Source organism: Lycorma delicatula, chromosome 7, assembly GCF_047948215.1.
Source record: "Lycorma delicatula isolate Av1 chromosome 7, ASM4794821v1, whole genome shotgun sequence".
In the NCBI taxonomy this organism is placed as follows: Eukaryota; Metazoa; Arthropoda; class Insecta; order Hemiptera; family Fulgoridae; genus Lycorma; species Lycorma delicatula.
Genome location: NC_134461.1, coordinates 52,218,327 through 52,235,404, shown reverse-complemented (window position 1 = coordinate 52,235,404; position 17,078 = coordinate 52,218,327). Strand labels below are relative to the sequence as shown.

Here is a 17,078-nt window from a genome sequence, read left to right as displayed (position 1 = left end):
CTCTCTCTCTCTTTCTGTATGTGAACCCTAAATTTAAAAAAATGGTGAACATTTCATTCGTCTGCATTATCAAATACCTTTTCTAAGTCTGTAAGTGACATGTATGTTTGTTTGTTTTTCTTTAATCTTCCTTTTACTATTAATATGAGCGCTAAAATTGCTTCTCTTGTCCCTATACTTTTCATGAAACCAAGTTGGTCTTCTCCTAACATGTCTTCCACTCTCCTCTCAATTCTTCTGTACAGAAAGTTTAGATTTTTGATGTCTGAGTAGTTAAGCTAATTGTTCTCTATTCTTCGCATTTATTTGCTCGTGCTTTCTTTGGTATCATGACAGTAACACTCTTTTTGAACTCTGATGGAACTTTCCTTTTTTTTGTAAATATTACACACCAGTTTGTATAATCTGTTTATCACTTCCTCACCTGCACTGCGAAGTAATTCTACAGGTATTCCATCTATTCCAGGAGCTTTTCTGCCATTCAAATCTTTTAATGCTCTATTAAATTCAGATCTCAGTATTGTATCTCCCTTTATCCTCTTTGACTTCTTGTTCTTCCTCTGTAACTTCAATATATTCCACCCACCTATCAACCTTTTTTTTGTATTTTAAATCGGTGTACCATCTTTGTTTAACGCATTATTAGATTTTAACTTATGTATCACAAAATTTTCCTTAACTTTTTCCTGTTTGCTCCATCTATTTTATCAGTGATCTTTTCTCTTTCCACTTCTGAACACTTTTCTTTATTCCACTCTTCTTTCGGTAATTTGCCCTTCCTGCATATGATATTTCTTAATTGTTGATAGTTGCTTTTACCTTCTTCATCATTGCATTCTTATACTTTCTATGTTCATCCATCAGCTACAATATATCCTCTGATATCCAAGGTTTTCTACCAGTTCTCTTTGTTCCACGTAAGTTTGCTTCTGGTGATTTAAGAATTTCTTTTTTAACTCATACCTTATCTTTTTTACCCAGATCTCTTGCGATGTCTTCCTCAAAAATCTTCTTTACCTCCTCTTCTTCAAGCTTCCCTAAATTCCACCAATTCATCTGACATCTTTTCTTCAGGTTTTTAAACCCCAATCTACATTTCAGTATCACTAAATTATGGTCGCTATCAATGTCTGCTCCCTGGATATGCTTTGCAGTTGATGAGTTGATTTATAAATCTTTTGTTTAATCATGATATAATCTATCTGATACCTTGCAGTATCATCTGGCTTTTTCCATGTGTACATTCTTCTATTATGATTTTTAAACTGGGTGTTGGGAATTACTAAATTATACTTTGTGCAAAACTCATCGGTCCTGTCTTTCATTCCTTTTGCCCAGCCCATATTCACCTGCAATATTTCCTTCCTTGCCTTTTCCAATGCTTGCATTGCAGTCCCCAACTATTATTACATTTTCATCTCCTTTTATGTGTTTAATTACTTCATCAATTTCTTTGTATACACACTCTACCACATCATCATAATGGACACTTGTAGGCATATAGACGTTAACAATCGTCAGATTAGGTTTTGATTTTATCCTTATTACAATGATTTTATCACTATGCTTTTTGAAATACTCTACTACTCTCTTCCCTATCTTATTGTTCATTATGAAACCTATTCCTACCTGCCCTTTATTTGTTGCTGAGCTAATTATTTTAAAATCACCTGACCAAAAGTCATTTTCCTCTTCCCACAGAACCTCACTAATTTCTACTACATCTACTTTTAATCTATCCATTACCCTCTTTAAATTTTCTACTCTACCAACCTTTTTTAGACTTCTAACTTTCCATGCTCTGACTTGTAGAATGTTTTTTTTTGTAATTTTCTGGTGATCCCTTTCTTAAGCAGTCCCCATCCGGAGATCCGAATAGGGAACTAGTTTACCTCCAGATTATTTTACCAAGGAAGGCGCCTCCATCTTTGTTACATGAAAATGCAGACAGCTAAATTTTCTTGGAAAAAAGACTGCTGTAGCTTTCCATTGCTTTGGCTGTTTAAGTCCTCCTGACCTATGCCCTTAACAACTATGAAAGAGCTGCTGTCCTCTCAGGAATCATTCCTTAGTCTGGCACTCAACAGATAGCTCTCCGATATAGTTGTACCTTTGGTCCAGCTACTATGTATCACTGAGCCCTCTCACCATCGGCAAGGTTTCATGATTCATAGAGGATGTTGTCTTTTAAGAAACATAATTTAAAAAAAAGAAAAACAATCTTAGACTCTAAAGGAAAACTGTAGATGTGACTGCCCCCCACCCTTGAGTGTTAGTTTTTTTTAAAAATATATATTCTATAGATTTTCATTTGAAAATGGGTCAAACATTTGGGATAATTTTAATTAAAGTACATCTAATTATTTTTTATTACAGAATGCTTTTGAACGTAATTTTTTTTTTATAAAAATAAAATGTTGGACAATTGTATTAATAGTAAGGTATTGTGCGTATAAAAATTATCTGCAAACTGCCATTTAATTGTTTAATAAAAACAACTTTAAAAACTTCTTTAAAAAAATCTTTTTATGTAGTTGGTAACGGTGTTGCTGCTCTGTTTTCTTAATTATTTGTTTGTTGTCTCATAATGCAAGAATGACAGCATTTTTAGTCAAACCCTAGATTATTTACTCTTTCACTGAAAAGATATTTCTTTAAGGAAGGCACAATTTCGTAAGTAGATTGTTAAAAGTTCTTTTTATTAATTTCTTATATTTTACTTGTTTAATTATTTTTATTGATAATCATGTTCTGATTACTCAGTGCATAGTTATTTGAAATAAAATTTCATTCTGTATTATCATAATATTCACTTCTGAAAGATATGTTTGTCATCAAAGGGGTAGTATCCCCATTTAAAACAATTTTTTAATTATAGATTTAGTTTATTCTTCTTTGACAAATAGATGAATTTATTAACCAACACCCTTTATTACTTGGCTAGTAATTAAGGTATTAAAGTAGGTTGTGGTTTTGAGCAAGGATATAAAAAACTGGCCAGCAGCAATAAAAATGTATACTCTGATGTCAGTTCAAGTACTTGTACTTGCAGATGAGTTATGTTTCAGTCATATTTGCCACAAAAAAAATAATTCAGTTTTATAAAAAAATTATTTCTTTCATATAAACTATAATTTTAATGTAGAAATTACAGTTTAATTTTTTTTAAATATTTCTTTTGTGTACACAGTTATACACTCTGTAGTGTACACTGCAGTTTTATGTAAGTATAAGCTAGATATGTTTCAAAAATTAGTAATGCAAAAATTAATTTAAAAAAAATACAATTCCATTTTATGGATTTACATATTTTTTTGTGTGTTATAAGTCTTCAACTTTATTATTGTTCTGTTATTAAGACCAAATGACCAAATGGTTCCAATTATATCTCTTTAAATTATTAACTATTTTCTATTTACCTGAGCATTTTTGTTCATTCCGTTGTAATTTTTTCTCTCTTTTTTGTTTTATTATCTAACTGACAATTATTTTATTTCTGTTTAGATTATTAGATGAGTACAACTATAAAAAAATTTTGTGAAAATTGTTAGTTTTTTCAGTTTTATATCTTATACAATTTTTATGCAGATTAATCAGTTTTTATTACAAAATTGTTGCTCTGTTGTGTGTTAAAATGTAACAACTTTTAAAAAATATGTTTTAATTTGAATGATTCTTTTACCATTTACAAAAATTCATTATAATGGAGCAAACTTTCTTTATTACCAATAATGATTGTATTTGATATATTTTTAAGTACCCATAACTTTTTAAGTGCATTTTTTTACACCATATTTAGCATTTGTCAGGGTCATTGCAATTTATATAAAAATTTCAAAAAATATTATGAAATTAAAGATTAACTCTATTCTATTAATTCTTTAAAGTTGAAACCATGAAAATAATAAATTATGTTTCTTAAAATTCATTGTGTGTGGTTGTATATGTGCATGAGTATGCATGTGTGAATGCATTTAATATTTAGTCCTAGTAATTTTTTTTTTTGTAAATGCTAAGTCTATAAATATATTTTTTTTAAAGTATGTAGTTATTGCAGTAGAATGTTTCAGAACTTTTTCTTTTAATTCTTCTTAAGTTCTATATATATTTTCTCTGTATTTATGTTTTATGTAATTTGTTTAGCGTTCATTGCGGTTAATGTATGTAATGTATGACAAGCAATGTATGATAAGTTACTTTACACTTGTTTTATAATATAAACTTCTTAACTTGGCCAGTAATGTTGAGCCAGCTAATGCACTCATTCTCATCAGCTTGTACAGCTTCTAATAAACTATTTTACAGAAAGGATTTTCGATATGGAGAATATAATCTTCAAAACCCAAAATCTTTTTCAAAGCATTACTTTGTAATTTTAAAAGCTATCACTATGTGCAACTTCAGGAACATTTCATGCTAGACTTATGCAATAATCCTTGACATAAAAGCAATCAGTAGGATACCAAACTGATCCCAAAAAAAAGTATGCATCAACATGAACACAGATGGATTTTTATTAATTTTATATGCTGTTGGTGGTTTTTTTTTTTATTTAAGGATCAGTCTGATAGTTTTTTGATAATTTCAACATCAGTACGTTTCTTCAAGTTGGTGATGATCTAATTGTCAAGACTGCTCTTTGTCATGCAGTCTCACTTTACCATTCTGTAACATTTCATACCATTTTCATATATTTGTTTTATTAATTGCATTAATATTATATACAGGAAACTTTTCCTGTACGTAATATTACTGTTATTTTTTTCTACTAGTGTGTCATTTAATTTTGCATATGTAATGAAGATATTTATAATCTGTATAGGAAACCAGACAGCCCTTTTAATAATATTACTAGTTAAGGTTACTGGAAGGTATGCATTAATAGAACATCCATATCTATACAGAAAGAATCATATGCTTGTTGAATTTTTGTGCAATAAATTCAAGAAATAATGGGAAAAAGTTTTAATAACTTTTTGGGTTCTAGATGCCATGTTGTGAATAATATTTGGGTGATAGAAAGCAGTATGTTGAAGTGATGATTTCAGAAGAAATTCCTTTTTAAATAGACCAGATTTTTAAATGGAAATTGATAGTGTAAAAAATTCACAGTTAATTGTTAGCAGTTGCTGTTATTCTGTAATGGGAGGAATTGTAAGTTAAGGCGCTCAGATCAGATTTTATTTATGGTCACCAGGATCAGAGGATCTGTGACTGGTTCTGAACTGTTGGATGTGAGCTCAACTAGTGATTGAATAATTACTATCTGCCTTTGTGAACGATTTTCTTAATTTTTTATATGCCAGAATATTTATTTATTAAAACAAACAGGGTAAATCCCATGATACAAAATAAATGGTCAACATTACACTGTCACATACAATTATTTCATTTATATTTTAATAAACATTTAGATTTAAATTTAATTTTATACAAACTAAAATTATACAAATAATATTCAGAATTATACAATTCATGATACTTTTTCTTATTACTAATCGTTTTAAGTTCCTTTGAGAACGACTTTGGAATAAGTACTTGATGTAATGCAAATTTTTGGTACATTATCAAGAATAATATTATTTATAAATGTATTTAATTCAATAATATAATCATTAAAATTATTTTCATTACACATCAGTAGGTAAATCTTTATCAAAGAGACTTAATTTACTACAAATAGAAGTATAATCAGTATTTCTGAAATAAAAATGTAATCATTAAAAGTTAACTTATTAATAAAAATAACTAGAAAACTAATCTCTAAAGCACTGTGAAATTCATCACAATCATGCAATACGCAGCATGAAAGCTTAATAATATTAGAAAAAACAAGATCCAGAATGTTACCTCTAGCATATTCATTAAATTGACGGAGACTGTATGTTATACAAAAGTTAGTGGCACATGAAACCGAATCTCTAATTTCAACATTATTATTATTATTATTATTATAACTCAACACTGATGATGCATTACCATTTGATATACATTTGAAACCTTGATATTAAAATCACCAACAATCAATAAATTTTCATAACCAACACTAGACACGTGGAGAGCTAGTGAATAACAAAAAACACCATAATAATAATCAGATAGTGAATCAGGTGCAATAAAAGAACTACCCAAAAAAACGAATTTACCATTATCAATGCAAATTTTAAAAATACACATTCAAAAAAATTATCAATGAGTGTAGTATTTTCAAAATTAAATTTTCTCTATCTACTGCAACTAAATCACCACTATGTTTTTTTTTCACTCCTAAGAATTGATCTATCACATCTGACTATATTGAATCTTTCCATTCCCAATTCACAGTTATTAATGTCCTCATCTAGCCAAGTCTCCGATAAAACCTAATGTCATAATGTTCTAAAAATTTTACTCTTGCTCTAAACTCAGTTAATCTACCATGCAAGTTTCTCACATTCTGATAAAAAATTTTGAAGTGATAAGATGAATGGGCTATATATAGGCAGTTACGAGACCCACCTTCCTGTTGGGCGTCCGAAGTGTCAACATCAGAGGTTAAGTCAGCCTAATGCGGTTTTTCACAGCTATATAGAGAACAAAAGTAAGCGCACAAAAGTGTAATACTTACTTTATTGGATATCATAGATGATATTCGATAGAGTATTCTTATCTTCACCATTTTCTACTCTTGTTTTAATGCCATTTCTTAATTTTGTAGAAATCCAATTGCTTAGGTGTAAAATCTCTTTTTATCCATAATCTACCATTGCCGAGCAATCTTTTATTATGAAAAATCCAGTCAACATCTTCACTTTCTTTAAAACCAATTCTTAATAGGTGTACTCTTTTCTTACCAGATAGATTACTACCTAACCTTTTAACAACAATTTCATTGAGATTGAATGGCAAATTTAGATCACAATCCAAAAATAATTGTTTAATAAGTGCCAAATCTGAGTAATCAGGTCCTGGTTCTGAAAGTCATAGATAATATTCTTCTTCCTACGAATTCTATCATTACTTCACTTCATTGAATCCAAATTTTCTTCTGTTATACAAATTCTCTCCCCAATAGAGGCAACATTCAATGTTAGAGCTTCAAGCTTCTGAACAGTATGATTATCAATTAATTGTCATAAGGGCTGCATAGATGCCTCCAAATGAGCACCAGCTTTAGCTTTTACATCAGATGAAGACTACTTATTAATATTTGTAGTAATATTTGTATTAATATTTTCTACTCAAAACTGAACTACCATCCCTTTTACAGTATAAATTTCTATTATCAACGCTATTTAATGAAACACATTTTGCACAGCTCTATGAAAAAATTCATGACACGACTTACATTGTACAGCTGCATTAATATTCAAATCACTACTTTTGTGTTTACAGGAAAAGCATTTATCCATAGTCATGATTAAAACAAATAATAACACAATCAAAAAAAATAGATAATGTAGTACCTCAAGAGAACGTGCAAATTTTAATCTACCACGTGTTGAATTTTAGGTTAGAATTCTTAGATTATTTATTATACTGATAAATTAAAAAGAACAGCAGCTACTTCCCTAAATCCTTTTCACATAGTATTGCTGTATATGAATAATATCAAATAAATATCATTAATCCATAAAAACAGTCAATTAATATTCACAATAAGCCAAAACTGAAAGAGAGTATACAAAGTCCACTGTACGCGACAGCGCCACTTTGATATGTGATGAATAAAGAATTATTCATCACATAATAATATAGATAATATATACACATAATAATATAATAAGAGAGGTTTGTTACAAGTCTGACAGAGAGGTTTTGAAGCTGATTCCTCAATCAAGTAATAATCTGAGTGCATAGTCTAGTTGAAGTTATATATAGAAAGAGTTTTTGTGTGAAACCTTTGGTGTTAGAGCAACGCACAAGGATCATGCCTCCACAAATTGGTTAATTTGGTAGTTGAGGGTTGTAAGTTATAGTAGGTGGTTGTGGATGGAGGAGGCCATGTGAAGGTTGTGTAAATACACTGACTGAAATGTCTGCCAAGGCATTTGCATTGGTGGCATCCTGACAGAGACTAGACTGATGATTGTGTTGTGTTATAAAGTTTAGAGAGTCTAAAAGATGACCTCCAGTAAAGCCCATCAGGACTAGGAACGGAGGGTGTGGTGTGGTGACTGGGATTGTCACAAGGCGGGTTTCTCTCTTTCCCTATGTGTATAGGATGATCCCTCAATATAGCCAATTTTCCAGAAACAGTAGGATGGATTGCAATATAAATCAAATTAAGTTAACTTGGTATATATTTAATTTTTTTTTTTAAAGTCAAATTGCCTTTTGGATAATTCTCTTTCTCTGTTATTATTAACTGGACTGATATACTTTATTTGTAATTTCTATAGTGTTCTTCTTTGCTTCTTATGTAGCTGTGTTAATTCTCATATTTTTTTATTTTATTTTTTTTTCAGTTTTTGTTTCAGAATTTTTGTTTTAATATTTATTATAATTTTGTATGTATGTTGTGTTTTTTCTATGTTGTTGTTGTTGAGATAGGAATGTACATCACCACCTGCTGATCATACATACACTTGCTCTTATTGTGGTGAAACTCTGGAACAGTCTGACCCAATTGTCTGTCAGGATTATGTTGATCGTAAGATTGTATTATGTGACTTGTAATTTTAATTATTTATTGTGATCTAAATAATTTATTTTATAATCAACTTATAAATATTATTTCTTCATTTAAAAAATATTTGTTTTCTGTATAGTCTTGAAAAATTTTCAATACAATATTTTTCTAATTGACGAATTAACAGTTTTTAAAAATTTTTGATTAAGTACTAATTATAAAATTAATTAATTTTTCAAAATGAAATAGCTAGCTATTTCATTTTGCCCTTATAAAAAAAAATAAAAAATAAAAAAAAAGTTGGAAAAATTAATCAAATTCTGTATATACATAAGTACTTTTTAGAATTACCCAAATTATCATTATTATTTTTTTATTAGATATTTTCATTAAAAACCTACCTTTTTTTAAATAACTTTTCAGTGAAGAATTGTAGAGTTTTGTAGCTAGAGGAATAATGGTGGTAACCTTTTAGAGTTGTCTGGTTTAAATTATACAATTGCTTGCTTATTGCCTAATCATTGTGTTGGATAATTTTGTTTTTACTATTTACAAACTTTTGCTTAGTTACTATTGTATATCATAAATGAATTCTTTCATCAATGATAATGATCTAATCAGGGTCAGATCAAGCCATTTCTGCTGTTTCAAATTTACTAAATGATTATTGAAATATCAAAGTTTTTTTAAACTAAAAATGGATTTTTTTCTACTGTACAGAATTGATGAATCATATGATTTTTTTTCTTTTCCATTTAGTAAAACTCAAGATTACATCCATAGTAGAAGCAAAAATTAATTTTCTCTCTCCACACACACACACACATGATTTATAGGTAGAGAGAGATTAAATAAATTTTATAGTACTTACATTTATTTTGTTATAAATATTGTATAACATCAATATTCTTTAGAAAGGTTTACTGTATTTTAAATTTTCATAATTTGTTTTTTTTGGACTTCCAACTCTAAAATTTTCTCATTTTTGTAAAGACTTTTTTGTCTGTATTATAGGACTGATCCTGATTATTATATTGTAATAATTTTTAATATCTGCTTCCTACATCTCAAATATTATGCCTCCCAAAATTGTTGCTGTAGATGAAGACAATCTTACTTCCTACATAGTAAAACCCAGGTTGTACAATAAACAGATTTTTCTTTTTGTTTTGCACAAATGTCTTATATAATGGCTATGTTGTTTTACCAAAATTAATCATTTTAAGATTCATATTATTCCTCTGTACTGTTAAATTATATTTAAATTCTATTAAATAAACCAACTAGTACAGAATAGTGAGGTACTTTTTCATGAGTGGCCATTTTATATTGGCAGTTAATTTATTTTTTTTTTAAGTTCTGGAAATTTTAATAAGTTCCTTATTTTTAAAGATAACAAGTTCAAACAAATATTACACCAATCTGCATAGAATATACTATATTTTATTCTAAACATATTTTGGTCTATAATGAAAGAAATAGCTCAGAAAATTAATTGAAAAATCTAAGTTATAGAAGCACAAAATCTTGGAATTAAATATTTTTAGGTAAAATAGAGGCCTATCTTCAAATATTTATTATGATTAGAAACTGCTTTCTGAAGAAGTCTGAGACCTAGAGTTATCCTTACTTTTTTAGAAGCCTTTAAATATTTTTAATTTACGTAAAATTGATACATTCAAACTGAAATAGCTAAAGATACATCACAAAAATCTCTAATTCTCACAAAAACAACTTTAAAAGCTGCATAAGTTCAGAATGTGATAAAATTATGTTTACAATGTACTGCTAAAATTTTGTTACTAAATTGTAGCAAACAAGTTAATTAACATTATTCTTTAAAGTGTATTTATTAACAAATTATTTTATTGCTGTTTTTGTTAAATTTATAGATCTATCTCTCATACTATTTATGCTAATAGTTTTGCTTTATTTGACAAAAATTAAAATCATAACTATTTTTTGTTTAAAAACTGTGATAAAACTACTGTAAATAAGTACAACAGATCCTATAAAATTTGTTTATAATAACCTGTTAAATGTGTATTTTTTATTTTAAAAGTGAAAATTGTGTTAACTACTATTAAATTTAAAGATAAAGTCAAAGAAAGGTGTTCGTAATTTTTTTATAAATTTTATAAAACCATAAAATAAAGATGATAGATCTTCTAGACGACCATTACCAATAAAACTCACATCACCCATGATGGTTAGATAAGTTTTGAAGTGACAGATATATCACAGTCCTCTGCTAACCTAAAACTGTCATATAATGAATACAACAAACAAAGCACAAAGATGGTAGTTAACTCAGTAAGTTAGCATAATAATATAAAAACAGCATTAATTTACAATGAAGGTTGTTTTTTTAATTTAATTGTCATCAGCTGTCTATCCTTGAGATTATTTAAACCATTCATAAGTACAGATAACTCATACACTGATCCAAGTCAACTTTGAAGTCTTTTTGAATACTTTAAAGTCTTTTTAAATATTATCATAAGCTTGTCATAAATTGTTATGTAATTCCTTCCTTCATATAAGCCAGATACATTTTAAAAAACAGATAACACTTTGTAAGTAGTCAACAAACTTATCCAATACTTTGATTAAGAGCAAGAAAATGATGCTTTTTTCATTTTATGAAGGTAAACATTTATTAGAAAATGTTACTTAATTGATGATTAAGCCTTTTAGATAAAATTTATGTGATGCTCTTGGATAGTTATTGATCTGTATCTTGAATAGGTAGATTCAATCTGTAATTTTTTTCAATACATTAAGATATTTTTAGAAATGAATTTGATTTAATTTGTTATCTTTGGAATTACATTTTGAAATTTTGTTAATTTAATGGAAGTATAGAAATTTCCTATTTTTTCACTGTATTCTTATATTTCCTAATATGATTGCCATTATGCTACTTTTTTTCAAGTTTTATATATATATATACATATACACACAAAACTGTACCCATAAATATGCAGTTCTATAGTAATCCTAAATAACTAGTACCAATATTTGTATGAACTCTGATTTTTTAAACCAAAAGTTTCATTATAACCTTTACTATTACTCCAGATATAGGTTGTCTATCAGCTTGTGAGCTCTGCTGGTTCATGTCGAAGGAACTCCACTTCACCCTCTCATCCATACAGTGTAGTCTCTTGACTGTTAATCACAACTATGTTGATTTATTTCCATAAACAATTTAGTGACCTAAATTGCCTTATAAATTTACTTTTACTCTTTTATTTATAGGTTCACTCTTGTTTATCTAATCACCTTATATTTATGTTTACGTCCTGCTTTCTTATTTTGGTTCATTGACGACATAATAGTTATTTTTATGGAATATGTGAATGTACATCAACATTTGTTTGTTATTTTATTAAATTTTATGAAAACAAAGTGTTTATACTGGATATATTTGTTACTGAAAATATTTCTTAAACATAGTTGTTTATTACTGTATTGCATTGATTTAGTGTTTAAAATATTTGGTGCATATAAATCGTAGGAATGTGCAAAAGATCTTCGAGGAAATTAAAAAAAACCACAAAAAAGGATTAAGGGTGTTGAAAAAATAAAACTTTTAAATTATTTTTTTTTGTGAATTTTCATCTTATTTGTAGAAATGATATGTAAATACAAAAATAGTTGTCATTTAATATTTTGAGCAAGCTAATAATTATAGTCTATTTTTTGTTATTTCTAGGTAATTAATTTAAAAATTCCTTATAAGCTTTAGTAATTTCAATTTAAATTATAGCAATAGTATTAAAAAAGGAACTTTGATGAAATATACCCCAACATGTGTATGAACAATTATGTGAATCAAATTTATCTTTAGAATAAATTTCTGCACAATAATAACAGATTGTTCTTTTCTTTTTACACTGAGAGGTCTAGTGTTGATATGTGGTAAGACTGTACCACTCAGAGCTCACCAGTGTGTAGATGTACTCTAGCGTTTGGAATTTCCAGTTCTGCAATCAGTCCAGTTCTATTTGTGCTTATTATTTCTTATTAATGCGCACTGTTTCAGGGATGTCTGTAAGTTATTGCATGGTTTGAATGATATGATGCTTCTTGTTTCGATGACTTGTAAAAATGAACTGTATTTATATGTGTTGATCTATTTATTTGTATTCAATTTTCACTGATGCTTTATGTAAATTGATGTATTTTATACGCATTAGAAAATGTGAAAATTACTGTCATATTATATTATAGTATTATGTACTTGGTATTGTTAGATTAAATTTAGTTTTAAAGAGTACAGAGTCTAGCCCTTATAAACCTCAGATTAAAAGGTATTTTGTATACTCCTAACCTTCTAGCATAGTTCTATATCCATAGCAGGATTCTGAACCTGGACTACCAAATTAAAATTCTTTACCCAAGGAATTGAGTACCCAAAAATTAAATCCTTCAATTTTGGAGCACCTCAGAATTCCAGGAGTGAAGGCCAAGTCTCACTGGATTGTTAAAATAACCAACTTATGAAGTATTCTTGAAAAATAACCTTATTTTAAACTGTTCTTTAACTAGTATTTTACAATACCAATCTACAAAAAGATTTAGCTAGATTCGGGGAGAATCCATAAATTTACCTTATATTATGAAAGAGTTTTTTGGAGTGGGATTTTCATATTTATATTTTGTGTAGTGGAAAGTTGTTCATAAGTAACATAGGTTTATCCATGAATGTGGCTGTTGCTGCAGCCTATAATAATTTTACAGAAGACTGCTGTCAGCTTGGATCCCTGAAATTCCTACTTTCCATATTCTCAAAAGTGGAGAGTTCCTGAGTGGAAGTTGGAGTAAGATTTTCATTCATTTTGAAAGAAGGTTTTACACTTATTGCTAGTATACATTTTTATGTGCACATTTAACATCTTTTGAAAACTGCTACTTTTACATATGTGATCCTTACAGTATTATTAAACTCACTGATTCTGTATATGTATGTTTTAGCACTTTATTAATGATTATATGTGTCTGTGTGTGAGCTAATGTGTATGGATTTTTTAATTAAAGGTGATGGGCTCTTTTATATTATTTCTTGAAGGATGTAATGTAAGTATAATTAAAAATGTTGAAAAACATTTGAAAGTTGATTTATTATACTGATTTATTTTGGATATGGTGGCAGGTAATTAAAATTTGATTGAAAGATTATGTTTATTTACTTTAGAAGTGTGGGTTTTTAGTTTAAAATAATGGGGCCATTTTTTTTTTTTTAAATTCAGTATAGTCCATAAAGAATGATGACTGAACCAGATACATGTGCTTTATTTCTTAACATGTGTTTGTGTTCAAAAAGAGCTTCAAATCAAACCATTTAAGAAATTACTATAATTAGTTGCAAACAAATTGATTAAGCAATTTAAACCTAAACTTATTTTTAATATTATTATCATGGTATTATGTTTTGCTATTTAGGCGACACTTAGTATCACTTCATTAATCCCTGGTAGCCTTTTCATTCATACCTGTATTTTTCATTTTTCTTTGATATCCGTGAACTTCTACATCCTCCTCTTTTTTACCTTTACCAATTTTTTTGTTTTTAACGTAATATCCAGTTTTTTATCCATAATAAGTTTTTTACTTTTCTGACTGTTGCTCTATTGCATAGCTATGAAAAAAATTATAGAATCAGGAAAAATGTTATCATAGTTTTTGCAAATTGTGGTTGATGTTTCAAGAACTTTTTAAAAAAAGGGGTCCATTGAGATCTGGCTGCAGAATTTAAACAATTTTTTTTATTCTTTTTATAATTTCTGATACTATTTGATTTTCAAGTTGTGGATGCCATTAAAAATTTTATATGAAGTTGCTATTGAATAAGGAATCAAAACTTGTTTACTAATTATTTTTTGTTTATTTATTGAATATTTTGATTTTTTTTTTTTACAACTGTACTCTAAGTACTGCACAATTAATATTCATTAATATTCAAAAATCCTATGGCATATGTTTTAACTCAAACAGTATTTTTCAACTTTACAAAATTGTAACAGACTCAGCAGAAGAAAACCAAAGTCAACAGGAAGATGTTGATCGGTAAACTTAATTGTTTTAAACAAATTGCATATTTGAACAGGATTTAAGAATACAGGAGAGAAGGTAGACTTACAGTATTTCCTAACAAGTACTACATTCATTCAACACATGTGGATTGTAGTGAACATTTACAAGAAGAAAATTGTAAAAGGATCATATCCACACTGATAATTGGAGGAGTGGAAAATCATGTTTTGGTATTCAAATCATCAAAAAACAGAGGACTGCCACAATGGAACAAATACGAAAAACTTCAAAAAATGGACTAAAAGCAAATTGATTAGAAATCTTCCTGGAGATTCAATTTTTGTGGAAGATAATGTTCATTGTTATCAAAAAATACATCCTACTCTGAACTCGAATAGTAAAGTAACAGTAGTACTGCTAGAATTGTTAAGAGAAAGGAAATTTTATCCTCTGAAAAAGATGGTAATCATAGCTACAATTTCTAATGAAAGTAATTTAAAAATATCATGATATTTACCAAGTGACTGATTAAATTTTTTTTTTTTAAATCTACTTTGTTTTCTAATTTTTATACATTTTGATTTAAGCCTTATAAGATTATCAAGTCAATGTTGTACAATATGCAAGTATTTTATATCTCATGAGATGGATGGAGTAAAACTTTCTAGATATGAAAATACTTTAAAACAATGTAGAATTAAAAATTACATTCAAACTTTTCAGTCACAAATTGTTTCTTCTTTTTTGAAACTTACTTCCTCTTCAGATTCTAAACAACCACTAAAAAACAGTTAACATAAGCTCATTTTTCGTTATGTCTGTAATTTTGATTTATCAATATTAAATTTGGAACCATGTGCTAACTATTCTTTCTTTTTTTTAGACGATCAAAGATGTATAGGTCATCTAAAAAAAATAAAGAACAGTTAGCACATCGGTTTCAAATTTAATATTAAAATTATAATTCTAAGTTTAGACAACACTATCCTCTTTCTTTATAATGCATTTGAATTAAAATTAAATATTCAATTCTTTCAAAAGAATAATAATGAATAAATAATTATGCCAGAAAAGAATTAATTAATGTAATGCACGAAAGCTGTGGTGTGGGAAATGAAATCAGTTTTTTTCTCTCTTTCCAACCAGCTAGTTACAAAACCAGAAGCCATATATGCAGCAGAAACACTGTTCCATCTGAAAGAACAATCAAAGATCGACAGACTCCAAAAAGTTGAAAGAAGAATTAGATGAACTTACATCAACAGAAAGTACCAGAAAGATGGGGAGTGGTGGTGGATCGCGCCCCACAAAATCGTGTACACTTAGAACCCATCTCTGATACCATGCGTAAGAGGAGACTAGGATTCTTGGATACATCATGAGGATGCAAGACTCCTGAAACAGCTGGTAAAGTACAATCTTGACTTGAAAAACACAAAGACAGGATGCAGGTGCATCAGGAAATAACAGAGAGTCTGAAGGAAATTGGTCTTACACCAGAAGACACCATAGACAAGATAAAAGTAAAAATCAAAAAAGTAAAATCAAGGACAAAATTACTCACTTCATACTCTGAAGAAAGAAACTCAAAACATGAACATTTTTAATACCAGAAAGGGCATGAAGATCGGAATGTATGAAAATGTACTGGGAGAACAGCAAGGCCCGAATAGTCCCTTCGAAGAGACTGATAATGGACTGGAGTAAAGTGATTCTGTGTGGTCATAAAAGATGGAAAAAATATATAAGCAATTGTTTTTTTAAATTTTCTTTAACTATTATTAATTTCCTTTGGCATTGATATTTTATTTCTGTATTTGGATTCTTTATTTTCTATTAAAAATTATGTTAATTGATATTCTTCAAAAGGATGAAGATTTCTTGCCATCCTCTGATAGCTGTCTAGTAGAAGTGAACATTTATATCTTATATCCTTTCCAGTTGGTGTAAAAGGATTACATTTTAAGTCACGAATGTCAGATAACGTATTCACATATTCGTAACGTACTCACATGTACATGGGAACAAAAGATACAAGTAATGTAATTGTCAAAGAAGTATTTTTGTTGTTGCCATGAACTTTTAAGAGTCCTTGCAGTGCTCATGAAGCCGTATAGTGCTACCAACGAATACTTGCCCTAGTGAAAATGGCTAATTATAATTTTTCATTGAGCATAAATTCTCTGTTATTATATTTTTTATAAATCCTGAAATTCCACTACTAATTTTCATTGAATTATTTAACTTTTATATGTTAATGCATGCCATAACACTGTTAGTACAGATGGATGGATTGTAAAAATGTTTAAAACATTGAAGAAATGCTGCCTGTGAATGAAATTGTAGTGAAATTTGGAATCTGATACATTACACTTCATACATTGGATAAGAGCATATAATAATTTGTGAGCTGTTGTGGTTTTGTCAC

General features: G+C 28.5%; 1 protein-coding gene across 1 annotated transcript in view; it reads left to right on the top strand.

Annotated features, from left to right (window-relative positions):
• The window catches only part of tweek (transmembrane protein KIAA1109 homolog tweek), a 260,309-nt gene that overhangs the window by 116,051 nt on the left and 127,180 nt on the right, over nucleotides 1-17,078 (top strand). Inside the window, exon 46 of the mRNA XM_075370220.1 lies at nucleotides 8,533-8,632. Within this exon, the coding sequence (XP_075226335.1) occupies nucleotides 8,533-8,632 (100 nt within the window). The remainder of the gene's footprint in view (nucleotides 1-8,532; nucleotides 8,633-17,078) is intronic.